Source organism: Balaenoptera acutorostrata, chromosome 6, assembly GCF_949987535.1.
Source record: "Balaenoptera acutorostrata chromosome 6, mBalAcu1.1, whole genome shotgun sequence".
Taxonomy (NCBI): Eukaryota; Metazoa; Chordata; class Mammalia; order Artiodactyla; family Balaenopteridae; genus Balaenoptera; species Balaenoptera acutorostrata.
The window spans coordinates 102329768-102351541 of record NC_080069.1 but is presented as its reverse complement, the minus strand read 5'-3'; the positions used below and the strand labels follow the sequence as shown (position 1 = coordinate 102351541).

Below are 21774 nucleotides of genomic sequence, written 5' to 3'. Positions count from 1 at the left end.
TTTTTAGATTCCATGTATACGTGTTAGCATACGGTATTTGTTTTTCTCTTTCTGACTTACTTCACTCTGTATGACAGACTCTAAGTGCATCCACCTCACTACAAATAACTCAATTTCGTTTCTTTTTACAGCTGAGTAATATTCCATTGTATATATGTGCCACATCTTCTTTATACATTCATCTGTCGATGGACACTTAGGCTGTTTCCATGTGCTGGCTATTGTAAATAGAGCTGCAGTGAACATTGTAGTACATGACTCTTTTTGAATTATGGTTTTCTCAGGGTATATGCCCAGTAGTGGGATTGCTGGATCGTATGGTAGTTCTATTTTTAGTTTTTTAAGGAAGCTCCATACTGTTCTCCATAGTGGCTCTATCAGTTTACTTTCCCACCAACAGTGCAAGAGGGTTCCCTTTTCTCCACACCCTCTTCAGCATTTATTGTTTGTAGATTTTTTGATGATGGCCATTCTGACTGGTGTGAGGTTATACCTCATTGTAGTTTTGATTTGTATTTCTCTAATGATTAGTGATGTTGAGCATTCTTTCATGTGTTTGTTGGCAATCTGTATATCTTCTTTGGAGAAATGCCTATTTAGGTCTTCTGCCCATTTTTGGATTGGGTTGTTTGTTTTTTTGCTATTGAGCTGCATGAGCTGCTTATAAATTTTGGAGATTAATCCTTTGTCAGTTGCTTCATTTGCAAATATTTTCTCCCATTCTGAGGGTTGTCTTTTCATCTTTTTTTTTTTCTTTTTTTTTTTTCACACACACACACTGTATTTTATTTTTACAAGAGATAAATAGACTGACACCAAGCATTGTACATGGATGACCACAACAAAAGCAACAATGATTGCAATTACCAAACATGAAACACACTCATACTATGTCATAATATTGACATTCAGTCCAGTAATCCTCCACTGTAACAGCTCCTTTAATTTGCAGTGAAAATTGATTTGTATATTCTTTGCCTCTGAGTCCTTGTAGGATTTTTTTTTTTTAATTCAGACATAAAGTCACAAAAATTATACTCATCCTCATCAGTTCACTCAGTCCCATGTAATTATTTTTTTTTCCATCTTGATCTTTTGTTAGCACTTTTATGAGTTCATCAGTTTTTCATTAGAGTTCTGAAAATGCTTATTAATTCAGTTCAGCAGTACAGTCAGTTACCAGAAACCTGTACTTGTCAGAGTCTTTTCCATGAATTTCTTGAAGATGAAACCCTTTTATAGGAACATATTTGCAAAATCATCAGAGTACACCCAGAACTGTTTGTAAATGACAAAAGACTTAAAAATGACTATGGTTAAAGATTTGATGAAAGTTCATAATAATGCAGTTGACAAGAAAATTAGTTATTTCTGAGATATACATTTTAAAGTAATAACTAGGATTATTACTTATAACCTTATACCAGAACATATAAGATTTTAAGAAGTTTCCTGTAATGTCTGAAACATTTATATTAACATATTTCCATACATATTTCCATACAAATACAAATATAAGATTTTTAGAAATTTCATGTAATGTCTGAAACATTTATATTAACATATTTCCATACATATTTCCATACAAATACAAATATAACATTTTTAGAAATTTCATGTAATGTCTGAAACATTTATATTAACATATTTCCATACAAATAACCCAATGAAAGTTTAGTATTAGTTGTTTTGTTTGTTTTTTTATACTGCAGGTTCTTATTAGGCATCAGTTTTATACACATCAGTGTATACATGTCAATCCCAATCGCCCGATTCAGCACACCACCATCCCCACCTCACCGCAGTTTTCCTCCCTTGGTGTCCATATGTCCATTCTCTACATCTGTGTCTCAACTTCTGCCCTGCAAACTGGCTCATCTGTACCGTTTTTCTAGGTTCCACATACATGCATTAATATACGATATTTGTTTTTCTCTTTCTGACTTACTTCACTCTGTATGACAGTCTCTAGATCCATCCACGTCTCAACAAATGACTCAATTTCGTTCCTTTTTATGGCTGAGTAATATTCCATTGTATATATGTACCACACCTTCTTTATCCATTCGTCTGTTGATGGGCATTTAGGTTGCTTCCATGACCTGGCTATTGTAAATAGTGCTGCAATGAACATTCGGGTGCATGTGTCTTTTTGAATTACGGTTTTCTCTGGGTATATGCCCAGTAGTGGGATTGCTGGGTCATATGGTAATTCTATTTTTACTTTTTTAAGGAACCTCCATATTGTTCTCCATAGTGGCTGTATCAATTTACATTCCCACCAACAGTGCAAGAGGGTTCCCTTTTCTCCACACCCTCTCCAGCATTTGTTGTTTGTAGATTTTCTGATGATGCCCATTCTAACAGGAGTGAGGTGATACCTCATTGTAGTTTTGATTTGCATTTCTCTAATAATTAGTGATGTTGAGCAGCTTTTCATGTGCTTCGTGGCCGTCTGTATGTCTTCTTTGGAGAAATGTCTATTTAGGTCTTCTGCCCATTTTTGGATTGGGGTGTTTGTTTCTTTGATATTGAGCTGAATGAGCTGTTTATATATTTTGGAGATTAATCCTTTGTCCGTTGATTCATTTGCAAATATTTTCTCCCATTCTGAGGGTTGTCTTTTCGTCTTGTTTATGGTTTCCTTTGCTGTGCAAAAGCTTTGAAGTTTCATTAGGTCCCACTTGTTTATTTTTGTTTTTATTTCCATTACTCTAGGAGGTGGATCAAAAAAGATCTTGCTGTGATTTATGTCAAAGAGTGTTCTTCCTATGTTTTCCTCTAAGAGTTTTATAGTGTCCAGTCTTATATTTAGGTCTCTAATCCATTTTGAGTTTATTTTTGTGTATGGTGTTAGGGAGTATTCTAATTTCATTCTTTTACATGTAGCTGTCCAGTTTAACCAGCACCACTTATTGAAGAGACTGTCTTTTCTCCATTGTATATCTTTGCCTCCTTTGTCATAGATTAGTTGACCATAGGTGCGTGGGTTAATCTCTGGGCTTTCTATCTTGTTCCATTGATCTATGTTTCTGTTTTTGTGCCAGTACCATATTGTCTTGATTACTGTAGCTTTGTAGTATAGTCTGAAGTCAGGGAGTCTGATTCCTCCAGCTCCATTTTTTTGCCTCAAGACTGCTTTGGCTATTCGGGGTCTTTTGTGTCTCCATACAAATTTTAAGATGATTTGTTCTAGCTCCGTAAAAAATGCCATTGGTAATTTGATAGGGATTGCATTGAATCTGTAGATTGCTTTGGGTAGTATACTCATTTTCACAATGTTGATTCTTCCAATCCAAGAACATGGTATATGTCTCCATCTGTTGGTATCATCTTTAATTTCTTTCATCAGTGTCTTATAGTTTTCTGCATACAGGTCTTTTGTCTCCCTAGGTAGGTTTATTCCTAGGTATTTTATTCTTTTTGTTGCAATGGTAAATGGGAGTGTTTCCATAATTTCTCTTTCAGATTTTTCATCATTAGTGTATAGGAATGCAAGAGATTTCTGTGCATTAATTTTGTATCCTGCAACTTTACCAAATTCATTGTTTAGCTCTAGTAGTTTTCTGGTGGCATCTTTAGGATTCTCTATGTATAGTACCATGTCATCTACAAACAGTGACAGTTTTACTTCTTCTTTTCCAATTTGGATTCCTTTTATTTCTTTTTCTTCTCTGATTGCCGTGGCTAGGACTTCCAAAACTATGTTGAATAATAGTGGTGAGAGTGGACATCCTTGTCTTGTTCCTGATCTTAGAGGAAATGCTTTCAGTTTTTCACCATTGAGAATGATGTTTTCTGTGGGTTTATCATATATGGCCTTTATTATGTTGAGGTAGGTTCCCTCTATGCCCACTTTCTGGAGAGTTTTTATCATAAATGGGTGTTGAATTTTGTCAAAAGCTTTTTCTGCATCCATTGAGATGATCATATGGTTTTTATACTTCAATTTGTTAATATGGTGTATCACATTGATTGATTTGCATATATTAAAGAATCCTTGCATCCCTGGGATATATCCCACTTGATTATGGTGTATGATCCTTTTAATGTGTTGTTGGATTCTGTTTGGTAGTATTTTGTTGAGGATTTTTGCATCTACATTCATCAGTGATATTGGTCTGTAATTTTCTTTTTTTGTAGTATCTTTGTCTGGTTTTGGTATCAGGGTGATGGTGGCCTCATAGAATGCGTTTGGGAGTATTCCTTCCTCCGCAATTTTTTGGAAGAGTTTGAGAAGGATGGGTGTTAGCTCTTCTCTAAATGTTTGATAGAATTCACCTGTGAAGCCGTCTGGTCCTGGACTTTTGTTTGTTGGAAGATTTTTAATCACAGTTTCAATTTCATTCCTTGTGATTGGTCTGTTCATGTTTTCTGTTTCTTCCTGATTCAGTCTTGGAAGGTTATACCTTTCTAAGAATTTGTCCATTTCTTCCAGGTTGTCCATTTTATTGGCATAGAGTTGCTTGTAGTAGTCTCAGGATGCTTTGTATTTTCGCGGTGTCTGTTGTAACTTCTCCTTTTTCATTTCTGATTTTATTGATTTCAGTCCTCTCCCTCTTTTTCTTGATGAGTCTGGCTAATGGTTTATCTTCTAAGAATAAAATTCTTCTTCTAAGAATTTTGTTTATCTTCTCAAAGAACCAGCTTTTAGTTTTATCGATCTTTGCTATTGTTTTCTTTGTTTCTATTTCATTTATTTCCGCTCTGATCTTTATGATTTCTTTCCTTCTGCTAACATTGGGTTTTGTTTGTTCTCCTTACTCTAGTTCCTTTAGGTGTAAGGTTAGATCATTTATTCGAGATTTTTCTTGTTTCTTGATGTAGGCTTGTATAGCTATAAACTTCCCTCTTAGAACTGCTTTTGCTGCATCCCATAGGTTTTGGATTGTCGTGCTTTCATTGTCATTTGTCTCTAGGTATTTTTTGATTTCCTCTTTAATTTATTCAGTGATCTCTTTGTTATTTAGTAACATAGTGTTTAGCCTCCATGTGTTTGTGTTTTTTACTTTTTTTTCCCCTGTAATTCATTTCTAATCTCATAACATTGTGGTCAGAAAAGATGCTTGATGTGATTTCAATTTTCTTAAATTTACTGAGGCTTGATTTGTGACCCAAGATGTGATCTATCCTGGAGAATGTTCCGTGCACACTTGAGAAGAAAGTGTAATCTGCTGTTTTTAGATGGAATGTCCTATAAATATCAATTAAATCTATCTGGTCTATTGTGTCATTTAAAGCTTCTGTTTCCTTATTTATTTTCATTTTAGATGATCTGTCCATTGGTGTAAGTGAGGTGTTAAAGTCCCCCACTATTATTGTGTTACTGTCGATTTCTTCTTTTACAGCTGTTAGCAGTTGCCTTATGTATTGAGGTGCTCCTATGTTGGCTGCATATATATTTATAATTGTTATATCTTCTTCTTGGATTGATCCCTTGATCGTTATGTAGTATCCTTCCTTGTCTCTTGTAACATCCTTTATTTTAAAGTCTATTTTATCTGATATGAGTATAGCTACTCCAGCTTTCTTTTGATTTCCATTTGCATGGAATATCTTTTTCCATCCCCTCACTTTCAGTCTGTATGTGTCCCTAGGTCTGAAGTGGGTCTCTTGTAGACAGCATATATATGGGTCTTGTTTTTGTATCCATTCAGCAGGCCTGTGTCTTTTGGTTGGAGCATTTAATCCGTTCACGTTTAAGGTAATTATTGATATGTATGTTCCTAAGACCATTTTCTTAATTGTTTTGGGTTTGTTTTGGTAGGTCCTTTTCTTCTCTTGTGTTTCCCACTTAGAGAAGTTCCTTTAGCATTTGTTGTAGAGCTGGTTTGGTGGTGCTGAATTCTCTTAGCTGTTGCTCATCTGTAAAGCTTTTGATTTCTCCATCGAATCTGAATGAGATCCTTGCCGGGTAGAGTAATCTTGGTTGTAGGTTCTTCCCTTTCATCACTTTAAGTATATCATGCCACTCCCTTCTGGCCTGTAGAGTTTCTGCTGAGAAATCGGCTGTTAACCTTATGGGAGTTCCCTTGTATGTTATTTGTCATTTTTCCCTTGCTGCTTTCAATAAGTTTTCTTTGTGTTTAATTTTTGCCAATTTGATTACTATGTGTCTCGGCGTGTTTCTCCTTGGGTTTATCCTGTATGGGACTCACTGCGCTTCCTCAACTTGGCTGGCTATTTCCTTTCCCATGTTAGGGAAGTTTTCTACTATAATCTCTTCAAATATTTTCTCTGGTCCTTTCTCTCTCTCTTCTCCTCTGGGACCCCTATAATGCAAATGTTGTTGCATTTAATGTTGTCCCAGAGGTCTCTTAGGCTGTCTTCATTTCTTTTCATTCTTTTTTCTTTATTCTGTTCTGCAGCAGTGAATTCCACCATTCTGTCTTCCAGATCACTTATTCGTTCTTCTGCCTCAGTTATTCTGCTATTGATTCCTTCTAGTGTAGTTTTTATTTCAGTTATTGTATTGTTCATCTCTGTTTGTTTGTTCTTTCATTCTTCTAGGTCTTTGTTAAGCATTTCTTGCATCTTCTCCATCTTTGCCTCCATTGTTTTTCCAAGGTCCTGGATCATCTTCACTATCATTATTCTGAATTCTTTTTCTGGAAGGTTGCCTATCTCCACTTCATTTGGTTGTTTTTCTGGGGTTTTATCTTGTTCCTTCATATGGTACATAGCCTTCTGCCTTTTCATCTTGTCTGTCTTTCTGTGAATGTGGTTTTTGTTCCACAGGCTGCAGGACTGTAGTTCTTCTTGCTTCTGCTGTCTGTCCTCTGGTGGATGAGGCTATCTAAGAGGCTTGTTGCAACCAAAACATTTCTAATGAATATATCTGATGTTCTCTCAGACTGCTCTCTTTTATTTTATGGTCTAATTCGTGAAAGAATTGAATATATTTACTGCTTCCAATTCTCATTTTCTACTCATTCCCTCACCCACTCTTGAAAGTCACCAAGAATCTTCCAACACTTAGTTTAAATAGCCATTTCTCAATCCTGCTATTCCTTGATTACACAAGTGTCATTAACTAATCAGCTTCTATATCCTGGAAACTTCCTCCTTTTTTTGCTTCTATTGCTGATTCATCCCCAAGTTCTCCTCTGGCTTCTTTGTCTCCTGCTGTTCTCAAATATAAGTGTTTCCCAAGGCTCTGTCTTTTTTCCATTCTACCTCTCTCCCTTAGTAATTTCACCCCCACTTCTAGTTCTAGCTGTGAATACCTTTAACTTAAACAATAGCCCTCCTCACCCCCAAGTTCACACCAAAGCTCTGTTCTCTTTTCCAAATAGATCCTTGCTCCATGTATGTCATTCCCTTATTTAAAAGTTGATACCCCTCCCCCTCCATTGCCTTCAGAATCAAGACTAGACCCTTGTATTCAAGTCTGACTTTAAAATTTCTCCCTAATTTTGATCCAGTCTACCTTTCCAAGCCCATTTTTGTTTGACTCAGATCTTAACTTCATGTAGTTTTCTCATATTCTTCCAAGCACTTGGAGTTGTTCATGTCTGATTTGAAACCCCAGGGCCTAGGAGAATCCCCTGTCAATAGAAAATACTTATTTTGTGTTTGACTAATGAGGGAGTGAACAAATGAATGAATGAGCAAACAAGTGAAGCCTGCTGTCTTTCCCCAGCATCCCCCCACCAGCTTTGCCTCCCCTTCTGATTTTGTCCTCATATTAATCTGACTCAGAGGAAGTTTCTGTCCAGCTCAGAATAGCTTTCTGGTTTCATCCTTTCTGCAGAAGATATTGCTTAATGGCTCAAAGGTTGTTCTCTGTTTTATGAAACAAAACTTTGTGTTCTCAGTTGATTATGTGTCTAGGCTCTCGAGCAAATCCATAGCTATGCTTTTGAGATAAGGCTTGGCCCTGCTTAGTCTCAGTTCTCTCTGGAGGTGTAAGAGCCCTCACTTGTAGGTGGAGAGACCTCCTGTAATCAAGTATTTTTTAACTCGTGTCTACAGGGTATGGATCCTTTTGAATTAATGGAACAAAATGCCTATATTCTAGGGATCACTAAGGATCTCAAATTTGAATTTTATGCCAACTAGCTAATGGGAAAAAAATCAACTGAATTGATGACAATGTCCATTAAACTGATCTACCTCCCTGTAGTCTAATTCCAGAGTCATCCAGCAAGCCTCTAACTATGACATGGATATCCATGTCCCAAGAAATTTTCTTAAGAATGGAATTTTTCATTGAATAGCGTTAACTTAGCATGGCAATTATAGAGTTATTTTTTTTTTAAAAAAAGACAACTTGAGATTATTTATGTCATAATATCAAATGAGTCTACTTCTAAATTTCATTTGTAGTTATATGTAATCATATCTCCAAAAGGATTCATACCTGAATCAATTTAGATATCATTTGAAAACCTGTGGAAAGATTTGTAATGGTCGTTCCATTTGACAGAGAATATCAATCTACAGTGCAAAAGACAAAGGCACAAAAAAAGGAGGTGGGAGAGGTAATAAAGACACAGTATTACAAATCTTTTACCTCTTTGGACTCCACCCCCAGCATTGGGTAACTGAGCAGCCCCATAGGGTTTCTGCAAGGTCCCCATTTCTAACCATTACATCCAGAACTGCAGGCAAACTATGAGACCTCTGAAATTCCCCTCAGGCTCTACCTGTTAGTGGTCTACACTGGAAAATCATTGGAACCAGAGGAAGTTTGGGGTGGCCAGGCAAAAAGACTAGTCCCTGTGAATTTCCCTCCTCTCTCAATAGAATTGACTATGAAGGCTGCCAGTGACGTTCACTGTTTTCCTGGGGATAGAGAAAAATTAAATATACTTCTTTGAGACCACTTCTATAAATGTGCTCCTCTCTTTCTTCTGGGATGGCACAACTGCAAATTGGCTTATTGAAGCAGTTAAATACTATTTATCTAGTATTAAAAAAAAAACCCTAGAATCTAGCTTCTATGGAGTAATGTTATAAGAAATGTCTTTACATTTATGGTAAAACATCTGGCAACAAGCCACTGTCCATTAATGCCTTTTAAAATGTACACTGTATAAAAAGCCTTATGATAATTCCTTATAGGACATAGAGTTAGGAGAATGTTTGCCTCCCTTGAAAATATGATCAGCTTCCTCTCATTAGGTCAGAAGACTTAGGGAATCCCTTGGGTTTCTGTTTCCATCGATGCCAAAAATCTCAGGATTACCTCCTCTACTCAAATACAATAGCCCCCCTTACCTGCAGTTTCCTGGCATTTCCTAACTGCCATCTCCACACTGGATCATCCTTTAATGGTTCTGTTATTTTATCTTGGCCTTGAGTCTAGCTCATTTCAAATATTCGCAAAATGCATAGACTATAAACAAAATAAAACATTAAAAACCTAAAACAAATGAAGCTATATAATCATGACCTAGGGTCATGGTGGATGATGGGCCTTCCCTGGTGCTGGAAGTTTTCATGCAGAGGTTAGATGAACATCTGGCTGGGATGCACTATAAACAACAGCTATAATTATTTCACAGTTTTAGGGCAAAGGACAGCCAAAACAAATTCTAGGTAATAAATAAGGTGGGTTTGTTCCTTCCTGCTGTATTCCTTAGTGTTTTCATCTAGGACATCACAGCATGTTCCAGTAAGATTCATTGTGGTTAAAAAAAGAAAACAAAAAAAAAAGAAAACAAAATGTGCATTCCTGTGGTGTCTGTCAGATGGGGAATCCAAAATCTTGGCTGATTTTTGTAACCAGAATAATACACTATTCTGTTATGAGTAGTTCATAAATTTGGTTTATAGACCCTCTTAAAATCTGTGGACCCTCTTAAAATCCAGTGGAGACTATAAACTCTCTCTCGCTCCAGAAAAATATATGTATGCACCTAAACTGAAATGTGCATGTAATGCCTAGGGTATTCAGTGAGCCTCTGAAGCCCATCAGTAGATCCCCTATGTGCATTACATTGCTTCTAGCTAAAGTTGGTATAAGTCTATGGAGTAGAGGAAAGGAAGACTAAAAAAGATTTAGCAAGTCTTGGCCAACTGCTTAAATATGGGCCAACTCTCAAAAATTGCCTCCCTCTTTTCATTTTTTGATATGAGAGTAAGATGGTTTCCTAAAGCAGTTAGGAAAGATGGGAGTGATGGGATATGAGTACATAGATGCTAATAAATGAGTTATTCACAAATGAATAATTCAGAAGAACTGAGCTCTCATATGGAGTGAGAAGAACTCTTGCCCTTATGTGTGTGAATCGCAGGGCTCCAGCTGAGGTCATGGAAGTCATTTCCAGCAAGCACCCTCCTTGAAGTTGGTACAGAGGTAGAAAGAATCCAAAGTAGGTGGCACCATCAAGTGCTAGAAAGAGGATAGGCTTGGAAGCAGGGGTCCCATACGCAGTGTCTTCAAGGGCCAGGCAGGGACAATAGGTGACACAGTAGGAAGTGAGGAGGATGGTGGTCCCTGGAGAATCACCCTCCCAAATGCTCATTGTTCAAGTTCATAAAAAACAGTGACACACACACACACACACACCCCCGCAAAAGAGTGTCTGCGGCTGGCTTTTGCCATCTCTGGAGTCAGATGATTGTAGGTTGAATTCCAGGTCTGTTTCTTATTAGTGGGGGACCTTGGGAATGTGTCTTAACCACCTTAAGGCTCAGTTTCATTCTTTGTGAAATAGAGACAGTATCATGTGTCTTTGAACTATTGTCATAAAAATTTGTGATAATATAAATAAAGTGCCCAGCACTAGTCTTTGTACATACTATAAAATGTAGCTATTATTAGAGCCCCAGGATCTAACTGTGCACCTATCTTCCTGAAAATGTATGGATAAATAGAAGTTTAGAAATGAAGGTTACCAGAGACCTCTAAAGCTCTTTTGAGTAACTACAGTATGCATTTAAGCTAAGTTATCTTAGCATTCAGGAGTTACCTACCAATGGTATTCAACCTTAATGGATTGTTTTACTTACAGAGGGCTTCTGCATGAGGAGGAAAAGAAAAGAATTCTCATATAGTCTTCAGGGCTCTGAGGGGTGCAGATCCCTAAAAGGGGTTACATATCAGCCCCATAAGCAGCTGATACATTATCAGAGATTAATTGACTGGAGGAGGCAAGAACTAAGTGACATGAAGGGAAAATCAGAGAAGTACAGCAACTATTTATCATCACTTAGCAACCTTTAGCACCATTGCTAAAGATGCAGCTCTCAGCTTTAGCAACGTAAAGGCAGTAATTACTTGTGTACCTCTTTTCTCCAGGGCAGGGATTTGGGTGAGGCAAGTGAGGCAAGATATTGCAGGTGTAGGGTGGAAACCTGTCTTTATTTGAATTTTTTTTTAAAGATTTATTGATTGATTGATTGATTGCTATGTTGGGTCTTCGTTTCTGTTCTAGGGCTTTCTCTAGTTGCGGCAAGCGGGGGCCACTCTTCATCGCAGTGCGCGGGCCTCTCACTATCGTGGCCTCTCTTGTTGCGGAGCACAGGCTCCAGACGCGCAGGCTCAGTAGTTGTGGCTCACGGGCCTAGTTGCTCCGTGGCATGTGGGATCTTCCCAGACCAGAGCTCGAACCCGTGTCCCCTGCATTAGCAGGCAGATTCTCAACCACTGCGCCACCAGGGAAGCCCTTTATTTGAATTTTTGATGTTTCGTTTATCATGGGTTTTTTGCATTAAATTTTAATACTTTTTAAAATATTTATTAAGATATTATTTCTCTTAATTACTAAGTTTTTGGCATCCCTTAAATTTTCCACCCTAGTCCCAGCCCTGTTCTTCTCTGAATTTTAAATTGTTGAAGTACAGGAGTGTTTCATTCAGTGATTCACAGAAGGATTAACAAGACTCGACAGCATGTTATATTCATAGCTAAGATTTATTACAGCAATAAACACAGAGTTAAAGCAGCAGGGAAAAAAGAAGGGTGTTGTTGGAGTCTAGAAAGGTCCAGCACAGAATTCTGGTGTTCTTCCTTGTCCAGGGATACTTAGGAGAGTGTTCTCCCTAGCAGTGAACTTCAGGGACATGTGTGGAATGTCTCTGCCTAGGGATGCCTTTTTGATTCTCTGGGTCTGAGTTTTTTATGTGGGGACTGGTCACATAGACATATCTTGCTAAGCAACCATTGCTGCACAACCAGCCATGACAATGGAAACTCAACAATAAAACTAGGTGCACATCATCATTATTGACATTTATGCAAAACAACTTGACAAGCCAGCAATGGCATAGTCCATTGCTCCAGATATATATAACAAAATCATCCATCACTAACACGAGGAACACTTGGAGGACCACATTACCCAGGGGTTGGTGAAGGATCAATCATGGTTCTCTTGGAGACATGCCAGGAGTAAGCAACCAGACCTGCTACATTAACTTTTTTCTCACATGGATTCATGTGGAAAATCAAAATGTCACCTTTATTAAAAGTAGCAGTAGTGCTAAATTGTGGTAATTGAAGAACATGGCTTGGATCCATGTCAAAAGATTTCTCACTAGTCCCTTATAGCCTAGACCTTGAGATGACCCCCGCTACGGTAGAATCTGGGGCTGCAGAGGACAAACTTCCCCGCCCAGGTGGAGGAGATACTGCTGCTTTTCATAACTATTTAGCCCCCAAAAGGGAGGACAGAGGGTGATAGCTTTCCAGAGCTATCTTTAGAAGGCAGATGTTAGGCTCACTTCAAATGTGCTTTCCAGAAGAACAGACCTGTATCTTGAGCAAACACTCCCAAAAAGGGAGAGGAGGATAGGCATGAGCTCATACCTTTGTGTAGGCTCAGCTGATAAGCTCACCTTTGAACTTGGGGAGAAGTTAAGGGATATAGGAAACAGGTATATTTTCCCAATAATGGACAGTTGAGCAGATGGTCTAATGGAAACATGAGAACAAGAGTATATGCCATTGAAAGGAATGGCTCCAAAAGTATTTTTATTCTGAAGAACAAAATTCCATCCCACACTTCCAGTAACGGGCAGGATGACATCTAACCTGGCCAGAGTCCAAAATCACTCGTTCTGTTCTCAGTGTAGCTCGAGATGAATTCCCACAACATTAGACTCATGCCTCTTATTCCCTTCAACAGAAAGCCACATCGTCCTGAGTGACTAACTCTCAGGCAGCTTCAGTTGATGGCATAGAATAAAGGTTGGCAAACTATGGCCCCGGGGCCAAATCTGACCCTCAGTTTTACTGGGACACAGACATGCCCATTTGTTTAACTAATTACCTGCAGCTGCCTTCGCACTACAATAGCTGATTTTGTTGCAGGAAGGGGGACCCCTTCCAGGGCCCGAGAGTGGGCTCTTGTCTAACACTCGGAAATGAATTGTCCAAGGAGACACACGTGCTGACAGAGCAAGAGACTTTATTGGGAAGGGGAACTCGGGTGGAGAGCAGCAGGGTAAGGGAACCCAGGAGAACTGCTCTGCCACGTGGCTCACAGTCTCAGGCTTTATGGTAATGGGGTTAGTTTCCGGGTTGTCTCTGGCCAATCATTCTGACTCAGGGTCCTTCCTGGTGATGTGCATATCGCTCAGCCAAGATGGATTCCAGCGAGGAGGATTCTGGAAGGTTGGTAGCACATATGGACTGGCGTCTCCTCTCTCCTTTCGACCTTTCCCGAATTCTTCCAGTTGGTGGTAGCTTGTTAGTTCCACGTTCCTTACCAGGATCTCCTATTGTAAGATAACTTATGCAAGTGGTTACCGTCGTGCCTGGCCAGGACGGGCGGTTTTGGTCAGTGGTTCCCCTAACAACTTGGGTAGCCTTTTTTTTTTTTTTTTTTTTTTATAAAAGGAAGTTTATGGCTGCATTATCATTATAAAAAATGGACTATATTTTTAATATTATTATATAATTTATGGACTTATATAGAAAAAATTTAGATTTACGTAAAAGTTGCAGATAGTACAGAGAGTTGATTTGAGTAGTTTTGACAGAAACAATATGGCCTGCAAAGCCTAAAGTGGGTATTATCAGGCCCCTTACAAAAATGTTTGTCAACTCCTAACATAGAAGAAAAAAAGCACTTTAGTCATTATTTATGCTACCCGTGTGCTAAGAAACAGATGCATAGGCAGTTTCTAAATCTGCTACAGGAAAATGAAAGTGAATTAGTATGTTACTGAAATCTCACAACTGGAACAAGTTGAGAAAAAGGCCAGCATAGATTAGGGAAAAGTGAGTGAACAGATTGCTTTATATGCTCTTTTCTTGAATGCAAGTACATACAAATTCAAGCTGTTTGAAACAGACTATTTCGAAGGGACTGTGTCATCTTGGTTGGATTTTGCTCAACTCCAAAAACCTTAACTGACCTCCTTGCATTTGCAGAGTCTGCCATGGGTGTTGTGAAAGTCAAAGAGGAGGTGTACAAATACCTGCAATGTGATGCAGATGGTTCTAGGGAAGGGACGGGTGTGGGAGGAGTCAGAGAAAGAAGCCAAGATAGGAACAAACGTGATTAAACTGTCCACCTCTCAACAGAAGGTTGAGGGACTTTTAAACGTTCTCTTGTTGGACATATCCTTTTCATCTTATTCATCAGTTTTAATGTCTTAATAAACCCTTCCTAAAGAAAAAGAACATCATACTACTTCAAATTATAAACTCGTACATACAAATACTTCCATAGCCATCCTCCAAGAAGTATCTTGTGTGGGTTGGTTGTTGGGCTTTTTGGTTCGTGTTGTGATTGTTGCCGTTGCTTGGAGAATTTTGTTGCTGTCGTTGTTGTTTTTAACTCACTACAGAGGTCTGAACATTGTTGAGCTTTCATACAGCTGGTCCAAATATAACTTCAGTGTTGACTCAACTAAATTGCATGTCAACTGGCCAACGCATTTTATAGTTATCCTATGAGGACATCACTAGCCAGACTCCTTAATTTATGTTCTCAGAAGTCACTGTCTCTCCAGCCCCTTTGCATTTTCCCAGCGGCAGGAATAAACTCTTTGTAGGTGATTGAATGTCTTTGGCATACAGAACTGCCTCTGGTTGCACCTGGCTGGTGGGTAATGAGAGGATGGGGTTCACTTTATTATTCTGTTCTTGTGTATGTTTGAAAATGTCCATAATAAAACTTCAGGGTTGTTTTTTTTTTTAACTGATTGTTGGCTATAGTTGGTTCTCTAATGCAGGAACAGCCACTCCATATCCCACTGGTCTTTGCAAACTGGAGCTTGTAATTTTCATTAGCAGTCATTGCTAGGGTGGCAGCCATCCATGAAAAATGAAGGCATTGAGAAGAACAAGGTAAACACTGCTTCCTAATGCTTCAGAGTAGAGCATGCCCTTGAGAGGTACAGCCAAACATTCAGGTTAAAATGAGAAAATATTTTGAGCAGAAATGATATGTTAATGGCCTTGCATATATATCCTTTCAAAAGAAAGTTACTTATAAAATAAGCTCTTATCAGTAAGCTGCTCCTCATTTATTAACTACTTTTATGAAACTCCTGTATGCAAAGGCCCATGCTAGACAGGGAGACACAAATATAAAATTTGTCTTTGGCAAATTGGGCAAAGAAAGAATAAAATAGATAACACCTAATCCCCGAAACTTAACACAGAGTCTTGGACCCGGACCTCAATGACCAGAAATCAGCTTAGTTCAACTCATTTCAGGCCTAACACCATTAATAGAGCACCTACTCTGGGTAAGGTTCTGGGCTAGATACTAAAACTAGGGGCGGGAAAATAAAGTACGGTCCCCATCCTTGATCTAGTGGGGAAGACAGATAACAAAATCAACTCTTTAATCGTAGAATGCACTAGAATAGTGGATACTATGAGATGACAGAGAAGGACTTCAGGGAAGTCTTCATGAGTTAAATCTTAAAGGATGCTTAAGATTAGCAAGTGATTTAAAGCTGGGAAGAAGCAGAGAGTTAAAAAATGTCACAGGTATGGGTCAGGAATTATTTGATAATCATACACCAATAGTATAAAATTGTAAAATTATCACTAGAATGTGAGGTCTGTGAGGGGCTTTTGTCTTTTTTGTTCACCATATGTCTGGCTCATGGTAGGCACTCACTAAGTATTTATTAAATGAATAAATAAATCCAACTATAAAGTGTTGCTAGAGTCCAGAGTTTACGGTAGAGAGTGACAGTGGAGCTAGAAAGGACAAGGTCGAGGAATTCTGGTAAAAAAGCTTGGATTTTATGATGATGGAGAAACACTCAAGAATTTCACAAAGAAAGCATGATGGGATGTGTGTTTTTGAACTTCAAGGGGGAGAAGAGACCTCAGGGGCATAGACTGGAGAAAGAGAAACAAATTGTAAGCTGTTGCTAAAACCCAGGGGGAAGTTGATGGGGTAAAATCCATGGAATTCAGAGACAAATTTAATGTCGCCTAAAGCCACCTGAATGCCTAGCATGAAAAAGACTGGCAATACCAAGTGCTGTCAAGCATGTGGAACAACCAGAACCCTCATCCCCTGCTAGTGGAGTGTACATTGATGCAATCACTTCGAAAAACTGTTGGGTATCTCCTACTAAAGCTGAACTCAGTAATCCCCCTTTCAGGTAGACAGCAGAACCCAACAAGAATGGGTGCTCATTTGCCCCCAGAGATGTCCCCACAAAGTTGTGGAAAAGGATGTTCCTAGCAGCACTCTTGGTCATAGCCCAAATGAATAAACTGTGTTATAGTCGTACAATAGAATACTAAAAAACAACACTGAAAAATGAATGTCTGGCCATTACACAGGTAAATCTCAGAAACATCACGTTGAGTGAAAGAAGCCAGACACAGAAGAATACACACAACATACTGTAGAATTCCATTTATAAAAGTTCAAAAACAGACTAAGCTCATTTATGGTGAAAAATCCAGCATAGTGTTTGGCTTTGGGCACAGGGTAATGATTGGGAGAGAGGAACTAAAGCTATATCTGCATCTCGATCTGGACATGGTTACACAAGTGGGCTCTCTTTTGTAATAACTCCCCAAACTGTATGCTGACATGTGTGCAATGTTCTGAATATATATGAATGTTCTAAGTGACCTCAGTTTCCTGGCTCAGGTACGAGGGTGGGTGATGGTGCCCTGTACTAGGCTCAGTGTATCTAGAAGGAACAGGAGTCACATTCAACAGTAGCCAAGGCTCTTAGCGCACTTGTGGCTTCTGGCTGCCCGTGTCACAGCACAGGCATGCCACATCCCCGTGGTCATGGAAATCACCCCTCCCTGGAAATCTCCCTTCAGGCCTGTGCCTTCCTATTTCTAATACACTTATAGATTGTGCCACTCCTCCATGCAGGGCAGTGTCCTCCAAGAAGAGATGCCCATCTTTAGGGGCCCCCAAACTCTCTTTGGCTCCACACTGCTTTTTGGCAGTGGGGGAGATCCTAAGATAAGGAGTCATAATCAGATCCACTAGAGTTATTGCCATAAGAATGACAAAAATATCATCTTCTAGACCACTGGGGGTGTGGGGGACTGTCTGGGATTACATGGCGGTGGTCGTGGGGAACAGACACACCTTGGGAACTCCTCATCCCTTCTTTGCCAGTGCCTTTCTTCTGCTCAGCTAGTACATGTGCCCTTCACTGGAGTCAAGCCACTCCTGAAGCAGAGGGGTAGAGGATAGAGACTCAGGAGGAATCTTGGACAGAGGACACAAGGAAGGATAAACGGGAGCCACTGCAAACATTGTACCTTTCCAGCTCCCATGGAGAAAGACAGACTGAGACTGGGGTGAACCCCAAGCCTCTCCCACCCTGCATTCCACCCCAGCATTGGCTAGAGACAAGGGATAAAGTTCCTTTCCAACCAGACCGAGCTGTCTAGAAAGTCCTAATACCCCCAAGTGAAAAAAGTATGCCCAAGCGCCCAACCTCCAGCCTCACGGAGGATGCCGAGTCTTCCTTTGCCTCACCTTGGTCAGGAGTTTCCTGGCAATGGGTTCAGTACTTTGGTCAGTTGGCTAAGCTTAGCATCCTTTTCCTGTCCCCAGCCAAGTCTGGTCATTCAGGTGGCCAAGCCCTGCCTATGTTATTGCCAGGACTTCTTGTCTTGATACCTGCTGTAGCCTGAGAGGAGGATGAAACTCCCTTCATGCCCCGGAGGCACCATCCAGCTGCCACTGACTCTTAAGAAAGAGCCTCTTGCAGATCCCTTCTGACACCTTCCTCCCCTGGTGGCCAAGGCCAAGAGAACTATTTATAGAGGAGATGGCTGCAAACCAGACAACCCAGATAAATCATGAAATTCTGCACCCACACTTAGGTAACCCTATTCTCAAGAATCAAAAGAGCAATTTGCTGTCATAGAAGTGGATCCCTGAGCGAGCCGGTAAGTGAAACGGGATCAAGACAGAGGCACAAGAGTGGGGTTTACTTTCAAGGAACAGAATGAACCATGATGCCCACAGGCACCATGCTGCTGTAGGGGGAAGCAGAATCATTAGATGTGGGCGTAGTTTCTTCTCTGCTGCACACTGAGCACTGAAGTTAGTTCTAGACTTTTCTAACCCCGGCCCCCAAAGTCCTAACGCCATTTCTGGCTGCTGAAACCTCCCTCACTGGAAACGCAAGTCTTCACCCAATCTCAGCCTCATTTTACCCACCCTCTTCCTTCTCTCCAGCCACCTCATACAACTGGTAGTAAACTGATCATGAATAGTTAAGGGTCTCTAACTTCCATATTTCATCAAACATAAGCTGCGCATTGGCAGATGCACCATTATTTTATCTCCTACTGAAAAGTGTTCCAAATAAAATATACCATCCCCTGTGAAATGCATCCTGATTCAGAGATGTGAGAATTTGAAAAGAAAATGTGCTTCTATGAATCAATTAATTAAACCACTATTACCTGGGCTGAAGTCAGGGCATGGGAAATCACAAGCCATTTGATTTCAGGGGATCATGTATATGAATTAACAAGCCCTCAAGATCAGTGTATAAACGCTCTGAGAAGTTTCAATGATTGGGTTTCCTCATTTCCAACAATGTGATATGTTTTAGATCTTAGTTTAGAGGAACATCGTGGAGAATTATATAAATCTGGCAAAATATTAACAAACAATTTTGAAAAGGTACCAAATAATTAAAACATCAGAAATTTAATGTGTTTAATGTGTGTTTAAAGTATCTTGCAGATGATGGAAATGAGTAGAGGATAAGTTTATAAACAGGAACAAAATTCCTCAAAGCTTCATCTTTGCCATATTTGAACCAATAAATATTTCACCTTTGTGTATCTGTGAACAGATTTTTGAACTTTGTGGAACTGATGCTAAAAAACTGGAAGAAAAGATTCGAGAACTAATGTAAGCTGATCTCCAAGACAAAATACACTTGCAACGTTTTAAAAGGCCACCGTGAATGTGTTTGTGTTTTTATTTCCAGCAAACATTGTGATGTTCTATTGATCTCTCTCCTAATGCTTTACAGGTGGAATTCCATATTGCAATCTCACTGCAAAAATTGTTGGAACTCTTGTGCTATCAGAGATTGTGTCATTTGCATTCTCTCACTTGGCCTTTCCCCTTACTCTGAGCACATTCCTTAGGCAGCGTCCTTCACAGCAGAGGCCCTGCACAAGCTAAGTAATACCAGCTCAATGAGAAAGTTTTCCAGAGATTGTGGAAGATGGGATCCATCGCAGCAATCAAGAAACAAATAAATGTCTTATTGGCCTGGTGCACTCCAAATACATAGAGCCATCTTCCCAATTGAGTCATTGTTTGTAGTACAAAATTCTTCTCCAGTGTATCACCTTGTATTAGAAATGTGTCATTGGATAAAAGCACATATAAATAGCTATGCTTACATATATAAAAACTTATTACATGCTAGGCACTATGCCAAGCCTGTAGCCGAAATTCGGCCTCTGTACACTGACACTGAATGGAATCTTGGAGACAGTTTTGGATGAAGTTGAAAAGAATTGCTTTACTGCTTTGCTGGGCCAAGGGGGCCACAGTGGGCTAATGCCCTCAAAACTGTGTGTCCTGACCTGGAAGGGGTAGTGAGGAGTTTTATAGTAAATGGTTCAAAGAGGAGGGCGCGATCAGCTCGTGGACATTCTTCTGACTGGTTGGTGGTGAGGTAACTGGGAACCAGAATCATCAACCTTCTGATTCCAACTGCTCTGGGGTCTACATGCTTGTGGGCAGCATACAGTAAACTTCTTCCACCTGGTGGCGGTTTCAGTACAGTAAGTCCCTTACATACGAACCTTCAAGTTGTGAACTTTCAAAGATGCAAACATGAGTTCTCATGTCCAGTCACGTAAGTTAGTTCACGTGTCTGGCGTACATTGTCACGTGCATGCATCCTCTACAAGTGGTTGTGCTTTTGTGTACTTTACAGTACTGTATAGAGTACAGTAGTACAGTATCTTTATTTCAAGCCCAGGATGTCCAGAAGCAAGCATAAAAGCAGCGGTGATGTAGCTGGTACTACTGTAATTTTCAAGGTACTGTACTGTAAGATTAAACATGTTTTCTTTATTTTTGTGTTTGTTTGTTATGTATTATTTGTGTGAAAAGTATTATAAACCTATTACAGTACAGTATTCTAAAGCCGATTGTGTTAGTTGGGTACCAAGGCTAACTTTGTTGGACTTATGAACAAAATTGGACTTAGGAACACACTCTCGGAATGGAACTCATTCGTATGTAGGGGACTTATTGTATCTGCAAAACAGCTCACAGATACTGTTATGTGTATCCCTTGAGGGGGAACCGGGACCTCGACCCAAGGCTGCACTATTGTTTCTTGGCTGTTCCTCCCTTGTCTCCGCATCCCCTCCCTTCCCTGATTAGTAACTATTTGAACCTGCCCCTTGGAACTCAGGGAAGGTCATGGAGGCTGAATGAAGCGTATTTCCTACAAACAAGAAACAGGGGACACAGAAAGGCTTTTGTGCCCGGGAGGCCCACAGGATCCTGCTCGGTTTCAAGCCTTTTGCATCCATCACCCTGTTTAACCTTTGCAACAATCCTGTAAGTAGCCACGTACTAATAAATGTTTAATTGGCTCTCTGGGAAGAAAGAAGTTCCAGTTTGTAGTGATTGCCAATTTCGTTGGTGTAAATACTTGGTAGATTTCAAGCTACCAAATGATGTCACTAAACACGGAGCTGGGAAAAGATATGCCTAATAGGCTCTTGTGAGCTGCTTAAGATTTAGATCCAGGACACCAGTACCTACAAATGAGGTACTACTTTTATCCCTCTCTTCTTACAGAGAATAGAAGACACCCTCCAGTTAAATTGAAACCGTGCACCTCAGATTGGGAATTGAACCCACGGGCCAGGACTCAAACCCAGCCAAAACCCAGATTGGGACTTAAACCCATGTTCTTTTAACTGAGATCGCACACCTGGCCTCAGAACTTAATGAATTTCAGGCTCTTGATGTCTCATCGCAGAAAGAATTCAGTGAGAGACAAAGTGATAGGTAAGAAGTGGATTTATTTAGAGAGACACACTCCGCAGACAGAGTGTGGGCCATCTCAGCAGGTGAGAGTGGCCCCAGGGTATGGGTCAGTTTTTATAGGGGTGGGTCATTTCATAGGCTAATGAGTGGGGGGAGTATTCCAACTATTTGGGGGAAGGGATTGGGATTTTCAGGAATTGGGCCACCGCCCACTTTTTGACCCTTATGGTTGGCCTTGGAACTGTCATGGCGCCTGTGGGTATGTCATTTAGCTTGCTGATGTGTTACAATGTGCATATACTGAGGCTCAAGGTCTAGTGGAAATCGAGTCATCTGCCATCTTGGGCCCATTTGGTTCTAATCAGTTTATGTCATGTCCTCG

General features: G+C 39.8%; 1 protein-coding gene across 1 annotated transcript in view; it reads left to right on the top strand.

Moving 5' to 3' along the window:
* Positions 1-19281, top strand: part of LOC103017525 (thioredoxin domain-containing protein 8) — a 33179-nt gene extending 13898 nt beyond the window's left edge. The window contains exons 5-6 of the mRNA XM_057548841.1: positions 18233-18298; positions 19219-19281. Coding sequence (XP_057404824.1) covers positions 18233-18298; positions 19219-19281 — 129 coding nt within the window. The remainder of the gene's footprint in view (positions 1-18232; positions 18299-19218) is intronic.
* The last annotated feature ends 2493 nt before the right edge of the window (positions 19282-21774 follow it).